At 48.9% G+C, this 25,666-nt stretch overlaps 1 protein-coding gene across 1 annotated transcript in view; it reads left to right on the top strand.

Annotated features, from left to right (window-relative positions):
• Positions 1-25,666, top strand: part of DPP6 (dipeptidyl peptidase like 6) — a 426,206-nt gene that overhangs the window by 294,555 nt on the left and 105,985 nt on the right. Inside the window, exon 6 of the mRNA XM_033098964.1 lies at positions 11,250-11,302. Within this exon, the coding sequence (XP_032954855.1) occupies positions 11,250-11,302 (53 nt within the window). The remainder of the gene's footprint in view (positions 1-11,249; positions 11,303-25,666) is intronic.

The raw sequence follows: 25,666 nt of genomic DNA, 5'->3' as shown, positions 1-25,666 counted from the left end.
GATGCTGACTCATCGTTCCTACAGTTCCTTCAAGCTCTCTGTCTAAATGGTGCTTTAACCTGAGACGGCTGCCAGCAAAATTCACTTGCTGTGCTAATGCCTACTTGGCAACTTGCCTGAGACGAATTGGTATCATTATTACATTCTGGATAGTTTCTTGCAGTTAACTAGGCACAGGCCTAACAATAGCTGTGGTGGCCAAAAGTGTTACATCCTGACATCCACTGCCAGGTGGCTTGTGAATGTTGCTACAATGAATGGTTCTACCACCACCTGGGGAGATGAGGTAGAATCTTTTCAAGGAAAGACATGCGTTTGAGGCGCCCCTATCAAATGAACCTTCTCATTGATAATCCCATCGACTAGTCTTAAAACCGTGAGGAGGAGGCAACCCCTCCCCTGAACTTCGACCTTAGCTGGACATCGTCAAGCGCATGCTGAAGCCGCAGGAGTGCGTCCGCAGAGGGAAAGAGGGAAAGGAACCAGTGGCCAGTCACGCCCGGGCTCCAGGCGCAGTGTTCCTGGTGACACGTCCTTTCCATGACGCCTCTTCAGAGCCACTCGCCAGCTGCACACACTCTCTCCGCCTTTCTCTCCATCACCTTGTCTCCACGGTTACCGCTCTCCTCCCCTCCACTCCCTTCTGCTGTGCTCTCTCCTTTCTGCTGGTCCCCCTTTCCTATCCAGCACCTCCACGTGGCCCCGCGTCCTGCACTCTGTTCCCTCCTTCCCTCCCTCCTTCCCTTCTTTCTCTCTTCAAGGAAACAGGGCTGACGGAGGGTTCCCTTGTGTAGCTCAGCTTCTTTAACTGGTTTTGTTCCGCCTGTTTATAATTTTCCTGTTTCCTGAGTCTCTTTCATTATGGGAAGAGTTGGAGCCTGTGTCATAACCAACTGATAATGGTATTCGACTGTGACGTGTGAAGGGAAGAGGGAGGAAAGTGGTGTTCCCTTGTTTGCATTTTCTTTCTCCTGCAAGTGTTGATGTAGCTTTCTTCCAGGCAGAAGTCAGATGCAAACGGAACACGTTTCCACTCAAGACAGATTTCCATGCCTTGCTTTGAATGGTTTATTGGGTTTTATAGCTCTGTTTTCTGTTCTCTGACATAGTTGGCCTACCTTTCTTTGAAAACCATGTTATTCAGGTCTATCTGGGGTCCCTTTATCGTGTGCACTTGAATTAATGTCAGCAGCAAAGCAACCAGCAGAAACTTGCAGTTCAGTTCTCCTGGGAGGAGCCACACACTGTGAATCTGTCCTTTAATGGAAGCATCCCGAGGTGTTAGCGTTAACCACTTGGCACACGTGGATCAGCTAACAAAGCCGAGGGAGGGAGGCAGGGCCTGCCCTGCTGTACCCCTTGCCACTGGGTGTTTACTGAGGACTGGCCCTCGATCAGAAATTGCAAACTGGGTGAGGTGTGTCCATTTTGTTGTCCCCTGGTCCCCAGGTCAACGTGCAAACTTGGCACAAGTCAGGCTCCTTTAAGACCCAGTTTATCATCTGTGACGTGAAGATAACATGTCACCTGGGGCCCTCATGGGTTGGTGTGAGGCTTACCTGGGCAAACACGTGAGGAGCCTTCAGGTAGAGGGTTTCAGGCAGAGGTCTGCCTTGGGCACTGCGGTCAGGTCAGCCGGAGGGCCCGCTCTGACAGGAGGTAGCTGGTCAGAACGTAAAGTGTGCACCTCCTTGGGGCGTTTCGCTTTCCCTTTGAGGAGCGTGCAGTGAGGCGCGTTGGGCTGGACGTCAGGAGGCCAGGCCCTGGCCATCTTTATCATTAAAAGATTGCTGGGACCAGAAACCAGAGCCAGCTAGCTTCCTCAACTAGTCCTTAATGACCCTTGAGCCCTATGATTTTAGCCGTTACATAGATTCTGTGAATGGCCACCCAATGGGCAATCACTACCAGGGTCCAGGCTAAGGGAAGACAGTTTGGGGAGAGAGAGAGAATGTTTAAGAGCATTTAAAGTGAGGAGGTGATTGGCATGTGTCATGCTTTTTTTTTTTCCCCATGTGAAAGAAAACTTGACGTGGCTTAAGTAAAGAAGGGGGAGGGACTGACAACTTCCTGTCCAAAGCTGGGCCATCGGGGCTGCAGCCCAGGACTCGAATGACGTGAGCTGGATTCGGTGACTCTGTTTCTGGGGCTCAGTGTTGCCTGCACTCCCCAGCTCTTTCCCTCATGTGTCTGTAGGATGGCTACTAGAAGCTTCCGGGGGGCGGGGGGCACACCTTAAAAAAGTCTGCCGTGGCACCCAGCTCTCCGAAAAGCCCTCAGCTGCCATCTGGTGTCCAGAGGAGCCACGCTCCCTAATGAGCTTCTGTATTTCTAGCTCCGGGAAAAGCGACACAGAATTCAGAATCCACTCCAAACATGGCAGGGTTCTTCCTCCAGTGCCCATTAGACGGCCTGAAGCATATGGCAAACACATAGTCGGTACTGACAGATCACTTTCTGATGCCAGCATCATCGTAATCTTGTGGCGTCTGAAAATGCCGCCTCCCTTTCTTCTAACCCTTATTTAAACTTCTTCCCAAAGGCGACACACACTGTGATTCCTCAAAGGTTTTTGGAATTGTCAACCCCAGATGATATATTTGGAGCCCTTTTGTGTAGAACACAGAATTTCTCTCCATGCAGAATTGCCACAAGCCAACCTTTTCCCCTCTGCTGTACAAGAGTCATTTTTAGGATCTGTTCACTCTGAATGAGTCTTTCTTCTTCTGATGCTGCCTATAGAGTGTTCTTCACGATCTTAAAAGCAATAAGCGTCGTCCTCACAGCTGTCACAGCCCTTTTCCATTTGTGCTACTTTAGTTTCATACCTTCATTTGCCTAGTTTGTCCTCATACCCAGGATGGAGCCCAAAATCAGACAGTACTTTCCCGTATTGTTTCGGTAAATTCTTCCCCATCCCCAAAGGCAGACAAGTCGCATTATATCCAAGAGATGCCATCTTACGATCGCCTGTCCTTGACTTTAGAATGCCCTGCGCTGTGAGATCTGCTAAGACCACGAGAAATGTGGGGGCATTCATAGATGAAAGTGAAGTCGCTTTTTAGAACCCAGAATTGAAAACACCGACTACCCCCACATTTTCAAGAGTTCTTTTTTCCCCAAGGAGAGTCTACTGTGGACTTGCCTTTCTTTTTTTTTGTTGTTTCTATTTACTTTTTGTTTCTGCCTGGGAAACTGTACATTCGCTCCTTTTGGCTGCTTCTGGCAAATGCGGCATGATTTGGAAGACTGCTGAGAGTGTGTGTATAGCACGTTTCCGGTGTGTACTGACAACCTCTGAGGTTGTGACGAGCGGACAGAACCCTCGTGTAACCAGTTATCACATGGCTTCGTCCACATTTGTTTCAATATTTGCTTTCTAAATTTTTTCTCAAATTTTGCGTTCGACACAAAAGGGCTCTAAACGTTACCTCTCTTGACTTGATGGAAAAGGGTCTTTCCAGCCCCTCGTCATCAAGTTTTCTCTTCACACCCCATGGTCACTGTCCATCCACCTGCCACCTTCCCTCTCACCTCAAGATGGACACAGAGCTCCTGGCAGCACACGGTGCCGTCCCCCACGGACGCGTGACGTCCACGTCGAGGCCTGGGAAAGGGGCGCGTGCCGTGTGATGTCAGACGATGCACTCATCACTCGTAGGGACTCCTTCGAAAGGTGTGCTCACCACATCCCCCCGCCTTTGCTTTTCTGTCGATTTTCAGACCCGGTTACCGATTTTCAGACCCAGTTACCAGTTCCTTGGTGAATTTCTCCTTTTGATAAGTGCCTTCCCCTCATTAAACGGAGAAAACAACTTATTATTCCACCGGCTGTGGGATCACTCACAAGGTGAGGAGGAGGAGACCATATGTCCTGGGTTGTGTCCTGGCCTGTCCGGACCAGGTCGCTGCAGACCGCTTCTGTCTGTTTTCCCAACCCAGTGATGGATCACTCCGCTCTCCCTGTGCCTGTCTGGGTGGAAAGTGGCATTGCATTTGGTCATTCCAGTCCAGAGGTCATCACAGAGGCAGGTCATGACAACTGTCACACATGCCAGATTTGGTGATCCTGGAAATGTAGAGAGGCCCCTGGTTGACCCTCATGGCCCCGGTTTACCTGTAGATTCTATGTCAGTGTGGGACTGTTGCAGAATATTCCAGACCTCCAGGTGTGAACAGCTCGACAAGACCCACTGAATTTCCTGCAGTCGCCGCCATCCATGGCTGAGGGTACAAGTCCTAGCCTGTGGCTCACACGGCTGGATTCTTCCAGAAAGATGTAGCCAAAAGGATGGAAAGCGAGCTAGAATCAGAGCCTGCGAGCCACAAAGATAAGCAACCCTGAGCAGACACAGAACTCGAGAAAATCACCTTCCACCTGGGAACACTCTTCCCGAGCTGGTCCTCGCAGGTCTAAGGACGGGGAGAGGGAGGAAACGGGACGATGGTAGTTGATGGCAGGAAGAGAATTAGGAAACAACAGGTGTACACTGTCAGGCTGACTTACGGGGAACCCAGGTTTCATTTCCATAGTGTTCGGGAGCTGGCTGCCGGCTTCCCATTCTCAGCAGTGATTTCCAGGCTGAAAGCTGTGTCTTAATTCCAGGTTTACTGCTGCTGCAAAGGACACCAGTAGTCCGGTCTCTGGGGCAGACAGTGTAGAAAAGCTCTGGTTATTGGCAGAGCCTCTTACTCAACTGAGGAAACGGACAGGAGGGTTGATTACATTGCAAGTCTCTATGATGGTTTAATGAGGCCCCTGGATGAGGTGTTGAATACACCCCCACCCCCGTTACAGCTCTTCCACCCCACAGGCTTGTTCTGGAGAGAACGGAGAACATGTGAAAAATCACTCCTCGTCTATTTTGTGTTTACTTCATCAAATACAAAAAAAAAGAAAGAAAGAAAGAAATTTTGGATGAAACCCCAGTGGCTAGGAAATATTTGGGTTTCTCCTGTTTGGGGGCCGATGCTCTGAAAACCACCGCATCTGTAGCGTTTGTGGGAGGGCGGTGTCAGCGTAACTTCCTTGTGGTTAATGATGTGGCTGGAAAGCTTATTCCTGCATCAGCTGAGTTCTGGCCACCGTTCACAAAACTGTGCATGGTCCTCACCGTATTTTCAGGAATTGAAGGAACCCTATTCTGTGAGTGGCGATCTCTCTCCAAATTGTTGGCCATGCCAGGTGCTTGTGCAAATTACACACCTGAGTCACCTCGGGGGCTGTTGACGCACGTCCTGTGGGCGTCCACGCCCGGGGACTCTGGTGCAGTGGGATGATGTGTATCTCTAACAAGGTCCCGGGTGGTGCTGGTACTGACAGGGCTCCTGCTTGGTGTGTCAGCTTCCGAGGGCTGTTGTAACAAAGTACCCAGCCTGGGTGGCACAGAACAACAGAAATGTATGGTCTCACAGTCCAGAGGCCAGAGTCCAAAAGCAGGGTGTCTGCGGGGCTGCGACCCTCTGAAACCTGCAGGGGAGCCTCCTTCCTCACCCTGTCCAGCTTCCGGTGGCGTCAGCAATCCTTGGTGCTTCAGGTTAGAGATGCATCACCCAGTCCTGTCGTCACACAGCTTCTCCCTGTGGCACTTGATGCAGGCTGTCCACTATGTGTGTCTGTCTCTTTGTCCAGATGTCCTCTTGAGAGTCACAATGGATTAGCACCCACCCTCATGCTGTCATCGTAACTAGAGTACCGCTGAGAAGACCCAATGTCCCAATTAGATCACAGTCTAGCATATGGGGGAGGAGGTTAGGGCTTGAACATATGAATTTGCGGGGGACAGAATTCAACCCGTAACACTGGGAGAGCCCCTGCGACACAACAACAGCTCACACTTTTTTGCATCATGACACATAGCAAGACAGCAAGAAGTACATTTTACATCCTGAGCTAGTGTTCAAGTACACGTACAGAACTGAAATAAAATTTCACGATACAACCCCTTCACTGTGTGTTACATACTCCGGTGTTTTCTTGTTCCCTATCCTATTTCCTTTGGAAAAAAAATGACGTGTACAAATGGGGCGGAAAACCCAAGTGGAGGTGAAGCAGGTGATAACAGAGTGAGGACTGGAAATACAGACTGGAAAGTCAGGCCAGTGCAGCTGGCTTGCCCGCAGTCAGCCAGCTGTGGAGTATCGGGCCTGTGCACACAGAGACTTTATGGGGGAGGGGGGAACGGGGGCGGGGGAGAGGAAAAGTTGAGTGGGTTCCTCCTTGCGAGCCTTTGGTGCCGGCCTGGATTGGACGCAGCCTGGCACCTGGAAGCACATGGGTGTTTCCAGTGTGTCTTCTTACAAAGGAGGGACTTGTAGACGTGTCCGGTCTCATGGTGCTGAGATGCCGAATGAGATTCTCTACTCCTAAGGCTCTTTTCCCAGAGAAGAGAACAAGATAGTCGTGCGCCATCTTCCTTGTCTGTTCTTGGAAGTAAGTTCAATGCACGTGACCTGCAGTGTCAAGAGAGACCAGGGGTCAGGGTCGTGAGCTCTGCTAGGAGGGGCCAGGAAGACATGCGTGTGCTGCTATGGCAGGAGCTCTTCGAGCGTGTCGTGCAGACAGCTCAGCCCTGTGTTTGCCAAAAAGAAGCAGCTTCGCCGTCGCCCTTGTCACCTCTTTTGGTTGTCGTCCTTTCTTCCCGGCTTCCCCCGACCGCCAGGACCCACCGGATTCTGTGCCGTTCTCAGAGGCCTTGATTTGACCACCGACGCCTTTCAGTAGGTGAGCTAGTCGTGGTCATCTTCTCAGGGTCATTTTCTTCTTGATATTGTTCTCTATCAGCAGCATTTCTGGCTGGTAAAGAAAAGGTGGTCTAGGGGACAGAAGATGGCAGCCGGGAAGAGTCTCCTGGATGCTCGTAACTGCAGATAGACAGGTGTCTCCTTGGGGCACGCTGGTTCCCTTTTTCTTTCCAACATGGTGGAGTAGAAACAATTTTAAGCCGCACATGAAAAGGCCTTAACCTCCCAGTCCTCTTCCTTCGACATTGCATGACCTTGGACCAGTCCATTTGTATTTCTGAGCCTCAGTTTTTTTAATTTAAAAGACAAAGCAAGAAGTAGCTGCTCCAGCCTGTGAGGGTTAAGTTAAAGGGTGTCGGGAAATGTTCTGTCCACCTTTAGAGGCTCACACAACGTAAGGAAGTTTTATTTATTTTCATCTCGCCTGTCCACAAGCCTGGTCCCACAGGTTGTGTGTGCAGGTGAGAAAAAGAAGACAGAAAATAAGGACAAAAAAAAGAGGGTGTTGTGTTCTCAAGCCAAATCAGGAATGAGTCAGCAGAACGTCCTAGCCAAAAACAACAAAACAGAAAAAGCAGTGAAGAGGGAAATCGGCCGCCAGCCCCAGTATGAAAAGCAGGTGTTTGCTGCTTAGTGGCCGTCGAGGAGAGGGGACAGAGGGATGGGACTAGGCTCCCAGGAAGTCAGCACCGCCTGGTGTGTGCCCTTGAAAATTAGTTCGGAAGGAAAGTCTCATGGAGCCCATCCTCTGACTGTCTTCCCAGCAACACGACGACTGATTTCATTTGTTTCCTGGAGGTGAGCCTGAGACACAGGGACAGACGCCCGGAATTGCAATGGCTGCAGTGGGGATGGGAGGAAATGGTAAAGAACAATTACTCAGCTATGTGGGGGTGTCAGAGATGCACTTGAAATGGACATTTGGAAACAGAATGAGAATCACAGTTGAAATATTTACTGTTCATCTCTGAACTATTTCCTCTATGTAAATGCATCTTCGTCTTTCATCATATTCTGTTGATACTCAGGTATCTTCATAGTAACTCGTCACTAAAAAGCATGATATGTGGAGGACACAGGATGAAGGAAACATTCTCTCCTAATAAGTTAGGTAAATGGGAATTGGCCGCAAAAGAATGAGTTAAAGTGCATGAAGGTTGGGCACAGCGTGGAGAGCAAAACAAGGCCTCCCGAGAGACTCCAGGTGCAGGAGGAAATCACCGTCTCTGCTCTCTTCTATTTAAAACGTTTTGTGGAAGACCAGTTATCCCAGGAGGGAAGAAGGAGTTGAGGTATAAATACTGAAGCCTGAGGATTTTTCATTACTTTTGTATTTTAAAACTGACAACTGTGTGTCTCCCGTGTTTTCACTAGATTTTTACAGTGAATTATAAGTTCCATATGGATGGGAAGAAAAGTCATGCAACCAGGGGAAGAAACAGAACATTTGGTTTATATATTGAGTCATTTCCTAATATTTGACTTATGTCACAGGAGCTAAACATCTTTACCTTTCACTAAATATTTCAGTCTGTACTTACTTGGGTCTCGAAGGTTGTTCTTTTTAAATCATTGCAGCAAGAGGTTTAACTTCATGAATAAGATATAAAATACCCTGGAGGGTGTGTGGAAATGTGTGCCCAATGGAGACATTAGCACATGGGGGTGATGGTGACATTCTGCTTGGAAGAAGGGGTCGCCCCTCTAGGAAGGACTGATTTATTCGGGAAACTTTCCACCATCACTCAGCTTCAACATCAAGACTTACTGCTCCTTGGACCGCCAGCCCTAAGCGTGGGGGCAGAGACGAGGCGGGAAGTAATACATTTGGCAAAATGTTGGGTCACTGGGATAATGCCAGTGACTGAACGACAGGAATGAAACAGGAGATTCAAAATTCAGAGAGACTGGCTCTGCCATGAGATGGGATTTCTGCAGGATCTTGGAAGGGAAAGCCTGTGGAGGGACACAAGGCACTTCCGTGCAGTCGGGAGCTCGTCACATGGGGCACGCTAAGGCTTGAGCTCCCGAGCCAGGTGTTCGGGGTAGTTGAAGAGCTTCTTTTGGAGAATACTGAGTTTGGGACGCCTGTGAGGTGTGTGGTGGAGAGGCAGAGGTGGAAATCTGGTGTATTGGTCTACAATTGAGGTGGATCTGTGGGATTCACCAATATTTAGGTCACAATGGCCTAAAACTACAAAATGGGTGATTTCCTAGAGGAAGGCCGTGGAAAGTGAGTCTATGTGTGCGTGCTGGGCAGAGGCAGGAAAGACCAGAGCGAAATTCAAAGTATGGCTCAGTGGGGCTGAGGGAGGGGAGGGGATGAGGAAGAAAGCTGTGGGCTGCAGACGCTTCAGCAATATAAGAAGCAAACCAAATGGGAACGTACCCCAGGACAAATCCTTGACTGGTTATTCCCCGTCCCGCAGTTATTGAATGCCAATAGCAACTATTTCACATGATGCATTTAAAAAATAATTTGCTGAGATTGTGTTCCCTTCCTGTGAAAGGTATTTTGGGAAACAAGTTTTCACATATTCATTTTGCAAGGGACATTTGATGTGTAGGAAGAAACCGAAGTAACTCATTTTCGTGAACGTCTAAAAGTGTAGTCTTAGAAAATAACCCGTCTTACTACATTCCCACTCTTTATACTTAGGCTCTATTTAAAGATTAGAAGTACTTAGGGTCTATTTTAAAGGAAGAAACATGAGTACAACAGATAAACAGAGACCACAAAAAAAGAAAGACTTCTCTCTGTAAGGAACAAATTCTTTCAGTGAAGATGAAGCTTTTTTTTATGCCTTTCAAGATAAGGCATTGTGCAAATGAAAACTTGAAATCTGTGGTCTTTTAAAGAGATGTGTCATTTATGCCTGTGGTTCTTTTGGCCCCGGGAGAGAGGCTGTTTTGTGGAACAGAGTATTAGATTGTTTCATCTCAGAGCAATGAGAAAATTCTTCCGTCTCCCTCCCACTTCCCCCTTTTTTAAAAGTGACATGTGAATCATAATTGCGCTTTGACTTTTGAGGTTTCCATGAACAGTTTACCAACATTCGCACTACTTCTTTTACATAGATACTTGGCAGACCCAGTGTCTCAGGTTTTATCTGTCTCTCTCATTTTTCTTTGAATCTTTCTAATTAGTGATTCAGTCTTCAAGATATTTTATTACACTTGCCATCCATTTATGCTTTTTTTTTTTTTTCCCCTCTTTGCCTGGCAATGCAGACATAGAATTGAAAATGTATAGTTCACTCATCTTCTTACCATTGACCTTAGAAGGTTGTTTTCATTTGGTCTCCCTTTTCTTCCTTGGTTCCACTCAGAAGATATTCACAGAGTGGAATTTCAGGACATTTAGTACGCTATTTCAAGATGTATGCAAAGAGATAAGTCTAGGTGTTTGATTGGGAATGCTATAACCAGGGAATGAATTGAAATCACTATTCCCAGGTGGATTCAAGAAATCGGCTTTCAACCTTACTTTGCATATTTATTATATCTTTTGATATCCTGGATTTTTCAGTTAATAGCAATCAACTTGGACTTGTAACTTGAGAATTAAGAGATGCACCCTTTATTTGGGCAATTTCCAATGTAGTGATTAGAGAGAGACCACCCTCAGATGAAATCTTGCTTGGGTTGGACTTAAATGCCTTACAATTCAGTTTTCCTGTACCCAGATGCTCCCCTTATTCCACATGCTTTCCAAGGGGTGTGTCTTGTTTGGCGGCTTGTCCCTCACCTACTGTTTTTAGGAAGGTGGCTTTAAATGCTAGTCACTGGACACTTCCTTAGGGTACCAACTATCAGAAGTTAGTTACAAAGGGAAGTGAACTACGGTTCTCAGGAGTTGAAGGGGCATCTGAGATTTGGGGTTTACAGGATTTTGGAAGCGCTGTTTTGGTGTTTTCTTACCATCGCTTTGAAAGCCACGCCCCGCCCCTGCGATGAGTTTCAGCGTATGGACCACTCTCTGAAGCTAAACCGTGTGCATCAAACTGGACTGAGGGACAGGGTTTGTCCACTGAAGCATCTTGGCTTCAGTACCACCCCTCCCTCAGGACACACCGTGGAATTTGCCATAATGTACAGGAAAGTCCCAAAGCACAGGGTCTTCCTGTCCCATTGGGTCTCGCTGGCTACGTGACAGTCCCTGCTGGCTACAGTGTCCCCATTAGTTCTGTGCTCCATTTAGTTGAGCTGGAAATCTGTGCCCCTGATTTAATCAGCAACCTGGTAGCCATGGAGATGACTTCAAGCCTCCAGCTGCCCTGGGCTGCCCAGTAAACCATGTGCAAATGATGAAAATAAAATAAACAGGATATGTAAATGAACTTCCTAAATAAATCAAAGGCTTTGCCCCCGGGGTCTCCTGCTTAACGACTTTTGGCCCCTGATGTTTGTCAGGATCCACAGTGATTTGAAAACGCCCACAGTCACGGCCTTTGTCTCAATGCTTGTTTTGTTTTGTTGTTTGTTTTGTCCTTTGTCTGTTTCAGATCTATCAGCACTCCTATACTGGATATTACGTCCTGAGCAAAATTCCTCACGGGTAAGATTGTGTTTTCATTTTCTTTTAATGAGAAATCTGCAGAGCCAAGCCAAGGGCAGAACACTGACTCGTGGTTTCATTCTCGGAAATTCACGGCAGGAGACGGGGCATCTTCACTTTTGATGGCAAAGTGCCCTGGTGTGGTGGGATCTCCGTGACTCCTCCCTAGGTAACAGCGCCCAGGGTCAGGGGGTCAGCTAAGCCCTGCCCTAGCCCACTGTGAAGCCCCGTGGCAGGCCAACCCCGCCACCCCCTGCCCTGGTTCCCTGTGCTTTGTAATCAGCTGCAAGAATGGGGGGCTGGCTGGCCCCAGGGCTCCCGATGATACACACAGTAGAGAGGGCGGCACTGTAGGCTCATCGGTCTCTCAAAAATACGTGATTTGGAACCCAAAAGTGTTGGGGGGAGGAAAGAGGTGAGAGCAAGCGTGATTTAGAAAGGTTTTCAGTAGATACCCCCACACCCCACACACGGGCTCATCGTTGGAGCCCAAAGGCAGGACGACATGGCTAATGTTTGGTGAAGCCGTTTGCAGAGTCGGACACACAGAAAAACACTTTCAGAACTAGGAAAGCGGGGCAGGAATGGCTTTTTGTTTTCATTTCTTTCTTTGTCTCCCCTCCTCCTCCTTCTCCCTCCTTTCCTCCCCTCCCCCGTCCTCTGGTAACCCAGACCCCATCCACCTTCTTGTGCTCCATCCCATCTTTCTCCTTCATACCCCACCCCCATGGTTTCTTTCACAGTGTTTTGAGAAGGTGAGGTTTTGGGGAAATGGTCAAAGAACTTGGATTGTGTTGCTGATGATGCTATGTAGGTCCCTGTGAGTGTTTTAGGGGTGGCCCCCTAATTTTCCCATGCAGATTTAAACAAACAGCAGGTGTTGCTAACAAGTATTGTCCCCCTGGAGGGCTCATCAGAGTGTGAATGTTTACAGCTGCTGCCGTCCGTTTTCCACTAGGTTTAGGTAAAATCCGGGCATATCCTTGGAAAACAAACACGGAGAAAATAATTTCAGTTGGACTTTGGACAAATGAAAGATGCATGTAGATATGCTGCAAAATGTGACCTGTAGTTTCTATTTGGACTGGGAGAAAAATCCAGCCCCAAGGAATGGAAAAAGAGCCACAATAGTAAAAATAAAGCATCCATAAGCATGTTTCATTACAGTCATATTTCAAATAGAAACTCAAATGTTTTTCACTAAGGAAGAATCGTTCTGTTATTTTTCAAGCAGATACACATCTTCAAAGGTCACGGCAGGCAGAGTATAATTACGCCTTGAGATTTATCTCCCCCTTCTGGGAACAATAGAATTTATTGTAGATGATGGCTATTTCAGTCCATTTCCTATAAATCTGTAAAACTCAAAAAACTCTAAAAGCATTGTAGGCTTAACACCTTGCGTTAATATTTTACTAAACCCGTTAGCATTGACGAGAAATGGATTCTGAGAACCTGGCTCAAGAGTGTGTCCAGTCAGCTGCAAACCTGAGGACAAAATGGTCTGTGTTGAACACGCAGGAGAAAAGAACTTCAGGCCTGTACCCCCTACACCTGAACTTGAGTCCCCAGAGCTGCTGGCTTCTGGCTGTGGGGCCTGGAGAGCTGTTGTACTAATACAGATGTCATTGTCCACATTTTTAAAGAGGTGGTAATAGTGCCCACCTTCTAGGCACATTATAAGAATTAAGTCAAGTGATATGTGCCAAACAAAGGTACAGCAGACGGTTCTGCTTCTAGTGAACTCTTGGGAATGTCATTTTTTTAATATTGGAATATGTACCCAATATATATATATATATCTGCGGTCCTATAATATAAATGTTATCAGACTTTACTTTCTAGCCAGCTCAAATCCTGTCTGTTACAAAGGAAGGAGTGATGTATCCCATATAATAAAATTCCCTTTAATAATTTTCAAAGCTGAGGCTTGTTCCGTGACACTCATGTAATTATAATGCACACGATTTTAATTTCTCTCTTAAAAGAGACGTCTATAGCCTCAACTCTCCACAGTTCTCAATATTCAATAAATGGTTTAATCTCATCTCAATCTGATTGAGCAATGAATTTTAAGGCATTCTTGTTTTGCCTCAGAAAAGATAATATATATCAACAAATACTGAAATGCTGTATTGAGCAACAAAAGTGATGGTTGCTATCCTTCAGAAGTTTAAAATCTTGTTGAAAAGGAAAAACAGAGACTTATATCACAATATACGGCTATAATTAAGTGCCCCCAAATGAGTGTTTTTTTAATAAATTATATTGGGGAACAGTGTGTTTCTCCAGGGCCCATCAGCTCCAAGTCATTGTCCTTCAATCTAGTTGTGGAGGGCGCAGCTCAGCTCCAAGTCCAGTTGCTGTTTTCAATCTTTAGTTGCAGGGGGCGCAGCCCACCTTCCCATGCAGGAATTGAACCGGCAACCTTGTTGTTGAGAGCTCGTGCTCTAACCAACTGAGCCATCCGGCTGCCCCAAAATGAGTATTTTAAACACTGAACACAGAAGAAGTGCTGCAGGCATCAGGGATGTTGCAAAGGGTCTCTAAAGAAAGTCTGGCTTGAGCTGAGCCTTACAGTTGAATCAGTTTTTTTATTTTGTTTTGTTTAATAGATGGAGACAGAGAGAAGATCTTCCAGGTTGGGTAAATTATTAGCCAGGCTTGCCTTTTGCAGTGAGCCAGCATCTTCCTGGAAGGAGCCTGAGTAGAGAGGACCTAACACCACCCCAGAGATGGGTCTTTACAGTGAGAACACAGTGGACACTTTCAGCAGTAAAGAGCTCGGATGAAAAGGGCCGGCTTCAGTTAGCTTTTTGCTTGTCTGTAGAGTGGAGTGAAGGGAAGGGAAGGTTAGGAGCACAGATTCAATTAGGAGGCCTGATGGGGAGTCGTGAAGCCCGGGGATGTGGGAGCACTCGGTGCAGGCACCGCACCAATTGCGATTATGGGTCGCTGGTAGCTTGGAAAATGAAGACAAAGTTCAAATGTTCATATTCCACATCCCCTTAATTAAGTCTTTGGCAGCCCGTGTCTCGTTGTGAGTTGAGCCTGGTTCTTGAATCTTCAGATTCAAAGTGGTGAGTTCACGAGGGCAGAAACAAGAATCCTCAGCCTCACTGTCAGCTCCTCTGTGCCTTACGTAGCACATTTCCGTCCCAGCCTGCTCTTGTTTTGCTGGCATCCCCAGGGACTCAAGCTGGCCCTTCTGCAGACACACTTTGGCCCTGCAGGTCAGGCAACCTTCACAGCTGCCAGAGGTTGCATGAATAAGACTGTTTGTATACCCTGGGGAGGTAGCCAGTGTGAAGCCAAAATGTAGAAGAAAGAGATGTTCTTAAAATGGCGCTTTATGTGTCCCTGCCATGGTACCCCGGGGCAGACTCCTGCTGGTACTGCGTGCACGGATTTTCAGGACCATGGTTTTTTTCTTGGGGGGGGGCCTCCAAGTGAGATGGTCGTGGCTGCTTCCCCCTCTTCTCCAACCCCTCCCCTCCTCCTTCTCTCTCTTCCTTCCTCTCTCTGACATACGAACTCTGAGCGAGCAGCAACAAGAACATGGGCTGTAGAGTCCAATAGATCTGGGAATAAATTCTCAGTCAGCCTCTCTACCTGTGTTATCATGGAAAAGTTACTTTCCTTCTCTGGGCACAGTTACTCCATATACGGAATGGAAATCAAGTGTCTGACTCGGAGGGTTCACGCAGAGGTGCTGTGAAATGCTGCAGAATGATGAGGTGGTGCATTTAAGTGCCCACTGTGGTGTGCAGAGAGCTCTCCAGGCCTAGTTCGCGGTGGAACTAAGATCTTCCGTAATATGGCCAAACCAAATTAATCACGCTTCCCCACAAGTCCCTTACCTCTGGACAGAAACTAAATTTCAACCTCAATGTCAAGTCTGATTGATTGTAATGGCTTCCTGGAGCTCTGAGTTTGAACGTAGTCTAGAGTTATGCCCGAGCTCTGTGGAAACACCCGTGATCGATGAGTGTTGCCTGCGGTGAGGGAGGGGAGGACGACGCATAGGTGCCCATCCTGCCTCCGTGAACGACCAAATCCGCCAGGTGTCCCATTGCTGCTTAAGCACAAGCTGCTCCCGGGCGTCCACGGCTTTGCACGCTGCATTCTCCCCCACCCCCACCCCACAGACAGATGCCAGAAGCTTCGTGCTCACTGCATCTCGTGGCCAACAAATCTCCCTGAGCCTTCAAGACCCAACGTCAAAATGCCTTCCTCTGAAAAACCCTGCTCCTACTTGCTAACTCCTAGGTAAGCGTGCTCCTCATTCCCGCTGTCATTTGTTCTTGCGTTAACTTGCCAGTTCCCTTGCTGTGCATATGCCATTGTTCTGAGCAGGGTGTTTAGGAGTGTTTTCGGTGTGCGTTTCCTGCCTGACACATTCCTTGTTCCAAGGTGTCAGTCAGAGAGGGGCTTCTCTGGGAGGGGCTTGCACGGTGTCTGTCACCAGTGGTGTTGCCCAGGATGAGAACGCGCCTACGCAAAACGCAGGAGCTGCACCTTCCTGTGTGTGTCAGTCAGCGGGGGAAGCCACCAGCCCCACGTGAAGGGAGCCTGTTTCCACCATTCCTTCCCCTTGAATCACTTGCTCTCCTCAAGGACTCCTGGCACAGCTACAAGATTTCCACACAGACAAACGCGCTTGGAAACGGGGTGAAAAGACGCGTGGTGCATCTTTGCGCCAGGTTCCTTGCTGATCCGAAACTGCATGTTTGTGTCCCGTGAATTGTCCCCAGCACTGGAGGTTTCCCCTGGGTGCTGGTCGATAGTTGGAGGCGATTAACTATGTCATTAAGCGGCGTTGACCGTAAGAAGGTGCTCACCTGGGTGTGTGGCACCCCAGATCAGCCAGCTAAGGGAGAGGCTCTGGGGGTGGGACCTTAGGAAGGCTTTCAAAGTTGGGTGGTTTTAATTTGCATCTGGGGTCAGCTGTCCCTGCGCCGCCTTCACTTGCTGTCATCACTCAGTGACAACGGGAATTGTAGTTGGAGCTGAGAAATAACCCATCCAGCTCTGGAAACAAGGGACTTAAGTTTCCCCCTGACATTCGTTTCCTTGCCCTCGACAGACTCAGAGAAACAAGCAGGTCTCAGGTTAACAGAGATCCTGGAGATTTATTTCATGCTATTCAGTTAAGGTCCATAGTCTAGGGGTCTGCACGAGGCAGACGAGGTGCAGGCGGCTGGCTCCTGGGTCCCCTGAGGCCACCCCAGGAGGGGACAGTGCAGACTGGAGTTTGCCTCGGGCTCCACCTAGTGGGATCAGCAGTGAAGTGGCCTGTTCCTGCTTGTGCCCCTGGGGACTCTGCTGCCTCCTGTGCAGAATCCTCACAGGGCCCGCTGTACGTCACACCCAGTGAGAGGCGGGTGTGCTGCTGACGCCATGCAGTCAGGCCTGCGAGACGGGCACCTGAGAAGGACGGGTCTGCGTCCCCCGAGGAGCTCTCGTCTGCTCACAGACCTTCTCCTAAGAGATGCCCCCGTGTTTGTGGCCAGCACCCGGGGTGCTGAGCCGGCCAGAGGTCTGCAGCGTGTGCTGTGCCCCCACTCCTGCTACACGGTGATTGAGTGCCCGGCGTGTGCCAGGACGGTGCTAGCTGCAGAACGGACGGTGGAAAGGCCACGCGCGTCCCTTCCTGTCACGTTTATTTTTTTGTTTTTACATCACCTTTCTCCCTTCTCTGTGCTCCAGACTGTCCCTACCGAGGGCTGGACACAAAGCCCCCACCTTATTTACATTGGTGACATTGCCCAGGTGACTGGCAGCTGTGACCAAGAAAGCAGCCCTCAGGACGGAGACGGTGGGGTGGGGAGGCTGAGGAAGAGACGAGCAGGCACTGACCGCATGTGTGTAGTCGCAGACTCGTTGCAGCATAAATGCCTTGTAGTGAAGCACACTTGTTAAACAAGTTTTCAGTAAGTTTTGACTGATGGATACAATCTCAGAAGCACCCCCACAACAAAGGGAGAGACCTTTCATTTCCATCTCCCCCAAATATTCCATCGTGCCCCGCCTCCACGCCCTGTGGTTGTCCGTGGCAACCGATCACAGGTCGTCCGTCCAACAGTTTCTCCCTTTCTCCAATGTCTCCTGGTGGAGCCAGACTTCTGTAGGCTTATGTGGCTGGCTTCTTCATTAGCATAACGGCTTTCCACATTCGCCCACGTGGTTGCCTGTGTCTGATTCGTTCTCCCTGGTGAGGGGTGCCCCAGGGCGTGGATGTGCCGTGGTTGGGTTATGCATTCCGCTGAGACATTTGAGTTGTTTCCACTGTGGGGCTATTGTGGATGAAATGGCTGTGCGTGTTTGCCTCCAGAATTTCATGTGAACATGTTTCCATTTCTCCTGGGTAAATCACTAGAAGTGGAATCGCTGGGTCGTACGGAAAATGCATGTTTAACTTGATAAACCACCAGATTCTTACCATAGCAGCTGTAGTCTTTAGACCCCCTTTTTTAAATTCGCTACCCTGTAGGGCTGGGTTTTGCAGCCCTGTCCTGGGCGTGGCTGGCGGGTGTGACCCGGCAGGTTCCCGTCCCAGGACACAAGTCCATGCTGGGCCTGCTCTCCCTGCCCTGTGTGGAGGCACACGGATATGCCACCTAACCTGACTGCACGTTTCTTGTCCCCACAATTATTCTCTTGGAGCACACTGGAAGTGTGCTCAGGTCCACTGAGGCAGCCAGTGGCAGGCTGAAGAGGACATACGAGGCGGGAGGCAGCACAGAAACTTCGGAAGCGGCTGTTTACATGTGGCCCTGGGCAGAAACCCCAGGAGCTGTTGAGAAAGCCCCGAACATCCCTTGCCTCTTGGGCAGATTTCAGGGGAGAGTTTTCTTTTCGAGAATCACCTCTTTTGGAGGAAACTGCACATGTCTGCGTGACGTGGTCCTGTGCGGGGTCTGTCTGCTTCAAGGCCAGAGCAGGGGCACGGAGCCCCCCACACCCACTGGGGTCTGTGCAGCGGAAACCTGCCTTCTGACCTGGCGTCCCCTCCTGCGCTGGCCGAGGCAGGCAGTAGAGGCTTTCTGACTCGTTGCCATTCCTGTGTTGTATCTTGACTGCAACAGCCTGAAGAAAAGGGGCAGGCGGTGTTGGCCCTCCCTGGGAGGCCATTGGTTTGCAAAGTGCCACCAACCCTGGCTGAATGCGTGCCTAACGCTGGAAGTGTTTCTAAACTGCTGACAGTGGACTGTACAAGACAAGGTATGCCGTGGATTTCCTCACCGAGAAGGCACAGTGCTCGGTGGGGAGGACGCAGCGTTGTGTTATCCATGGGGCTTCCCAGCACCCAGGGCTCAGCTCAGTCAGCTGCGCTGGCACACACTGAGGGCAAGGTCACCACGCCGCCGGGGTCACAGCGCCCGGAGGAAGACGGAGGCACACCAAACAAATGCTCTGCCTGTCTGGACTGGAAATCAACTCCCCCTCGCCTGTAGCCGTGTCTTTTCAACATCTGTCCAGATGGACGAAGGTACCCACACCGTACGGGCAGAGCTGGGGGAATAGGGCTCTTTCGAGAATTAACCTTTTCATAAACGCGTAAGTTTGGATGACCAGTCCCCAATTACTAATGCAAAGGTCAAGCTTTGTACGTCTGTGTGCATCTTCACTCTGATTCACCTCATCATGGTCCTCATGTAAATACCCGTTGACCTTTTGAAATACTCGGCATGGCTTTGGGGGCGGGCTAACAACTCCTCCCCCAGCACCCATCGTGAACAGCCCAACACTGAGGATAAGAGAACATTTCTTAAAGGAGAGAAAACACTCCAAATCCAGGGCTGAGATGAGCCAGGCACTTACGAACCGGTGTATCAAAACTAGAATTCCTCAGCCAGGACGGAAGCTAAGGGCAAACATCCTGCTGGAGGCCCGTGAACTTGGCCAGCTCCCCAGCGAGTGTCACCATCGTCCTCTGCCAGGTCAGCTTCTCCCTCAGCCTCTGGTCTGTCTCCTTCAAATAACTGACCCTATCAAAATAACATTGTACATGTTTACATGTTAAATACAAGTATTCCAAGGTGCCAAACGGGGAGATACCTGGAAGACCCCATAAGTCACGGTTGATCTCAGAACAGTGGTTTGGGACCACAGCTCCAGGCAGGCCCAGCGCCGATCCACTGTGCTCTGTGCCAGTTTGTCAAACAAAACAGCCTGTCCTGACTGAGACGCCACGAGCGGCCTGAAGGAGAGGCTCTCAGTGGTTTGGAAGGAGTGAAGTGGCATTTCTTGGTAGAAAGTCACCCCTGGGGGCTTCTGTCCCGTGAGGAAGTGGAGAGCTGTGCACCGTGATGGACGTGATCTTGCTGAACCTGGGCTGAAGGTCGCGGAGGTGGGCTCTCCTGCCCACACGGCCTCCTGTGTAACCGTGGGCACTGCTCTCATCTCCTCATTCCTCAAATGGAGCTAAAGGTAACCACTGAGGATCTCAAAGGGTTGTCCTGTCCGAGTCATCGTATGCCTTTGGAAAAACAAAGGGTTACATGAGCATATTGTCCTTCTTTGGCATTAAAATTCATGCGTACAGGTGTTGAGCAAACATGAGCTTAAAAGTAACCAGCCCCAGCCCCCCACCCTTTGAAGAAAGTCTGGGTGGAGAGAAACACACTTGTGTGCAGCAGAGCTCGTCCTGACTGTGTCGGACGCGGCTGTGGACGGGCCGCGGGATTCCTTCTGTGAGGACCTCCCAGCACATTAGTGACTGTCCACATGCCTCTGGCTTGGCCTCTGTCATTTACACATGGGAAGGATGGGACGGGGCGCAGGACCTCTGGGGCCAGGACTGTCCCTGAGGACTTCCTCCTGCCCGCCCCGGAGGCAGGTGGCAGACAATTGCCGCGAGCAGGACCTGTTCCCAGAGCAGGCTCACGCAAACTCTCTCTGAATAACAAGGCTGTTTCAAGTCTGATTCTACAAAATCAATGTGAAAGTTCTGAGCTGTGCCTTAGTGATCGGAAGGGATGACAGAGCTGGCTGACAGGCCCATCTGTAATCAGGGAAGGAGGAGATGGAGCAACTCGGAATGCAGAGCCATGAATTAGCAGGGCACCTTGCAGTAGAAAGGACGTGTCTCTGCAGGCTCCCACACATGAGAGAGTGACTGATGTTACCTAGTGATTATAGCTAGTGATTATGACTAGTGATTGTACCTGGTGATTATACCCAGTGATTATAACTGGTGATTGTACCTAGTGATTGTACCTAGTGATTATACCCAGTGATTATGACTAGTGATTGTACCTAGTGATTGTACCTAGTGATTATACCCAGTGATTATGACTAGTGATTGTACCTAGTGATTGTACCTAGTGATTATAACTGGTGATTATACCTAGTGATTGTATCTAGTGATTATACCCAGTGATTATACCCAGTGATTACACCCAGTGATTATAACTGGTGATTATACCCAGTGATTACACCCAGTGATTATAACTGGTGATTATACCTAGTGATTGTACCTAGTGATTGTACCTAGTGATTATACCCAGTGATTGTACCTAGTGATTGTACCTAGTGATTATACCCAGTGATTACACCCAGTGATTATAACTGGTGATTATACCCAGTGATTACACCCAGTGATTATAACTGGTGATTATACCTAGTGATTGTACCTAGTGATTATACCTAGTGATTGTACCTAGTGATTATACCCAGTGATTGTACCTAGTGATTGTACCTAGTGATTATACCCAGTGATTACACCCAGTGATTATAACTGGTGATTATACCTAGTGATTGTACCTAGTGATTATACCCAGTGATTGTACCTAGTGATTGTACCTAGTGATTATACCCAGTGATTATGACTGGTGATTATACCTAGTGATTGTACCTAGTGATTGTACCTAGTGATTATACCCAGTGATTGTACCTAGTGATTATACCCAGTGATTACACCCAGTGATTATAACTGGTGATTATACCTAGTGATTGTACCTAGTGATTATACCTAGTGATTGTACCTAGTGATTATACCCAGTGATTGTACCTAGTGGTTGTACCTAGTGATTATAACTGGTGATTGTACCTAGTGGTTGTACCTAGTGGTTGTCCCTAGTGGTTGTACCTAGTGATTATAACTGGTGATTGTACCTAGTGATTGTACCTAGTGGTTGTACCTAGTGGTTGTACCTAGTGGTTGTACCTAGCACCAGGAAGCTGGAGAGTTATAGAGGAGAGGCAAGGTATCTGGAACGCATTATCTTCTCCAGGGTCTGGCTTTGCTAATTAGCTGTAGAATCTGAATTGCTTTTGCTCGACAGATTTTTTTCCTCTACTGTTCAGTACCATTGTGCTTTCCAATGTATTGCTTTTCATTCCCTTCCTGAGCTGTTGGAGATGTGATATTGTCCGGCTTCTCCAGGTTGTTCTTTGGTCAAATTTATCATCATGAAGCTTGTGCTTTTTTCTGTTTTGTTAGCAATATACACAGTGAAATGGGTTTAAAATAATTCCATGAAGGGCCTCAATCGTGTCTTCAGATAACAGACTCAGTTCTCAGTCAGAAGGAGCTTTCATCAGGAATCCCAGCTCATCAGCGACCTCAGCCTGGGGCCCTCCACCTGGCGCTCCTTGGTGGCGGCTCCAGGTCTAGGCGTCACGTAGAATGTTCAGCTCGCAGGAAGGCACACAGGGAAGGGGTATGCCCCCTCCATTTGAGGGGCTTCTGAAGAGCTGCACACACCACTTCACCACGGTGAATTCAGTGCAGGGCAGCTGGGAAGTGGAGTCTTCATGCCCGCGGCCAGGGCTAGCGGTCAGGGCACGGGCGCGATGCGCTTGAGACCAGAAATCATGCTGCGGCCGTGTTTGGAAAAGCCCAGGATGCAGCTGGGTTTTCTCTCTGCAGCTTGGGCTTTGAATTTAGGAAGTATGTTAAATACGCGTTTTTAACTACACCACACGCTTTGTCCTGAAGTTTAGGCATGGACCTTCTTGCAGTTCGTGTACAGCAAGATGGTCTCACGGAGCCCTGTTTTTGTGTGTGAAAGGCAGCCTTCCTTTTCTCAGCTTTCTGCAGCTTAAATGTAAGCACTGCTCCAGGTCCATTCTTAATAAGGGAGACGTGTGGCCTCTATTTAAATGGTACGATTTCTCACTGCCTGAACCATGAACGGCTCATCTCCAAACGGTCTCCTCCACTGCATGTCCCAGCTGGTTCTTTTCCCAACTCTTCTTGGAAGAGATGATTGACTAGAAAACTAGAAATTGGTTACAAATACCTCTAAGGAAGAGTGGAAGCAAGTGTTTGAAGTACAGGAGCAGGAAACTGAGAACGCGACCTCCCGCGTATCTGTGACTACACTTGCCGGGGGTAGAGGAGTGTTTGGGCTTCTGTGGGCTCGTGGACGTTTGTAACGAAGCTCGGAGACCTCAGGAGTCCCCTCCAGGTTCAATTCTAGCCTAGTCAACCTCAGGAGTCCCCTCCAGGTTCAACTCTAGCCTAGTCATTCCATGTGTTTATTCTCCAGAAGTTGTGGCAGGCTGTGTGTCTACCTGTTGTTTGATTAATTGCTGAACATCATAAACTCGAAAAGACTCATTGCTTCAGAACCTTGTCTCCCTCCAAGACCCCACAGAGCCGTGTATGCTCTTCAGAGAGCTACACGCACAGTGTTTCCTTCTCGGATACTGTGAGGTCACGGGGCTGTCGACCAGTCTGCTTCCGGCTCTGTGACACGGGGATAAGTGATGTGGCCAAGACGCTGAATTGGGGGTCAGCAGGGCTGGGACACAGTCCTAGCCCCTTCCCTGCCACACACAGCCTTCCTGGGCCTGTCCTCACCCCTCAGCTCCATGGGGCAGGTCCTTGATACCAACTTTCCTTCTAAACCACAGGCAAGCACTTTCAAGCAGCAGGGCATCTTAACATTTTGATAACTCGTCCATCTTTTGCCCCGTTTATGTTTGTAGAAACTACATCTTGAGTGACGGGTTGTGGGCAGTTTGTTTTTTAGGCCAACGAGGGCAGATCCCCCCGAAGTGGGTGGGTGTCAGTGAGTTGGTGGACAAAGTGAGAAGGTTCCTTGGGGAAGGACTGGGAGCAAACACAACACTCTCGGTGGCTCTGCTGAACTGCGTCCATTCTCACCGCTGCACGTCCCTCAGGGGCTGCTCTCTGGCCGGTCCGCAAAGCCCATTTCCTCGTCTCCAAGGCTGGCGTCTCATTTTGCGCCTGCCCCGCGCTGAGAAGAAGTCACGGACTTCCTCTTAGCCTGTATTTCAGGGCGGCCTCTGGAGTTCTTTTGTTCTGAAATGAGATTTCACTGAAGAGTGGGAGCGAAAAGGTCCTTGATCACACCCTTGTGTTTCCTGCTGCGTGGTGTCAGGCGAAGCCTACAGGAGGGAAACAAGTGTATTTGTTCTGACTGTGAGGGAGCCAAGTGTTACGCTCATCGTTCTGATCCCCTAGAGGAGTCGGCTCAGATGCCCCGGCTGCCCGGTCTTTGTATGCCGAACGTGGACGTGGAGGGTGTCCCCACTGCCGTCCCCGCTGCAGATCCCCGGGTCCTGAAGTTGCATGAGGACCCCCAACCCCCTCCACCCTGGTGTTTCCAACAACACAGATACCATTGTTTTGGAGAGACCGGGACAACTGAACTGGAGACACCTCTACTTTTCTCCCGTTCCCCCTTCTCCATCGTCGGCAGCGGTGACATCATGGCAGTAACGCTTCTGGACTGATTTCCAGGCCCCCGGTGCTGAGCTAGGCTTTTCTGTTCCTCCCCATGTCTAAACCTCACGACAACCCAGTGAGGACTCACCCCATCGCACAGAGAAGAAAAGCGACGCTCCGATCGGAGAAGTGATTTCCCCGAGACCACACAGCTCGGCAGTGAAGCTCCCTGGGGTTCCAGCCATTGCAGCGTCCAAGGCCACAGTGTCTCGTGCTCAGGACAGCAGCGTTCAGACCTCGCTTCCCAGCAGCCCCTGTGTGATTTCACCTGCGAGCCTGTTCCCGCTGCGTATCTCCTCCACTAGATGTCTGCTCAGGGAGCAGGCCCTGGAGGCGTGGGAGCAAGGTGGTTATGCTGCCGTCGGAAGACAGGATGGAAAGTCGGGGTCATCCACAGCTGCTGACAGTGAGCAGTCTTGGGGCACCAGGGGGTGGGCTGGGACCTCCCCTGCTTCTCTCTGACCTGGAGCTATTGACGTATAATTCCATGCCATGCAATCTCTCCATTTATATTGCACAATGCAGTGGCTTCTAGTGTATTCCCAGAGTTGTGCAAACGTCACCTCATTCCATTGTACAACTTTTCATCATCCCCGAAACACACTTTGTCATTCAGCTAGCACTCCAGCCTCCTTCCCTCCTCTGTCAATCCTCTTCGGACAGAGGTTTATTGAGCCCCAGCCAGGCTAGACACTGCGTATACAGTGACATGAGACACAGGTCCCCTTTGTATAAAACTTGTCTCTCTGTGGCTTTATTTGTACTTACATTGGTGATCCTGTATGTGAAACTGTCCCCGGGAATTAGGTGGGGGATATGTCACAAGTATGTCAGAACGCGTCACCTCCATCAATCTTTCAGTGAAGAGAGCACCTCAGTGTCAGAACTTCTATATCCAAACCCGTCACCAGGAAAGGAACTTAGGCTACGCCATCGACACAGAGACATCTTAAATTAGTAGTAGGACATGTACTGATTCGAATGTCGGCCACTCAGGAAGGGTTTATGCCAGCAAGGACCCCTTGCCCTCAAGAACTTAACTGTGTAATTTAAGATACATGTAAAAAATGGTAACACAAATCTTTAAATGCTGTATGAGTTTGAGGATTTACTGGCCCTACCTGGTCATAAACTGATGGTTAGGCTGGATCCCATTTATGAGTCCTTTCCTCTATCTATCCATTTACTCGTTATTCAGCTAATATTTAGGAGCATCTGTGATATGCCAAATGCTCTTCTAGGGCTGGAAGTGTGTCTTTTGTTTTTATATTACCCACCATACTAAGCATATAGGAGGACTCGGAAAACATGTGTTATTTGACATTGAAAATGCTATTTTTTTAATGTGTTTAGCCGTGAAAGGTTAGGAGCCAGAAAAGCAATTTTTAGCTTATCTTTTTCAAATGCTCTTTTGTTGGGAAGCTTTTCAATCCCTTCAAGCAGCGTAGGAAGATAAATGAGTAAACTTTGCTACACTAATTTACTCTTCAAAATTCCACATGATTTATGCCTTGTTTGGTTTAGTGCTCAAATAAGCAAAATTGGAACGCATGGCATGATTATTTTGAGCTATAATGAAGTCCAGATAATTGTATTCATCCTTAATCATTTTTTTTTTTTAACCAATCCATCTCCACCCTGGAGATGATTCATACAGAGCC

This window comes from Rhinolophus ferrumequinum, chromosome 26, assembly GCF_004115265.2.
Source record: "Rhinolophus ferrumequinum isolate MPI-CBG mRhiFer1 chromosome 26, mRhiFer1_v1.p, whole genome shotgun sequence".
In the NCBI taxonomy this organism is placed as follows: Eukaryota; Metazoa; Chordata; class Mammalia; order Chiroptera; family Rhinolophidae; genus Rhinolophus; species Rhinolophus ferrumequinum.
This window is presented reverse-complemented; position numbering and strand designations above follow the sequence as displayed.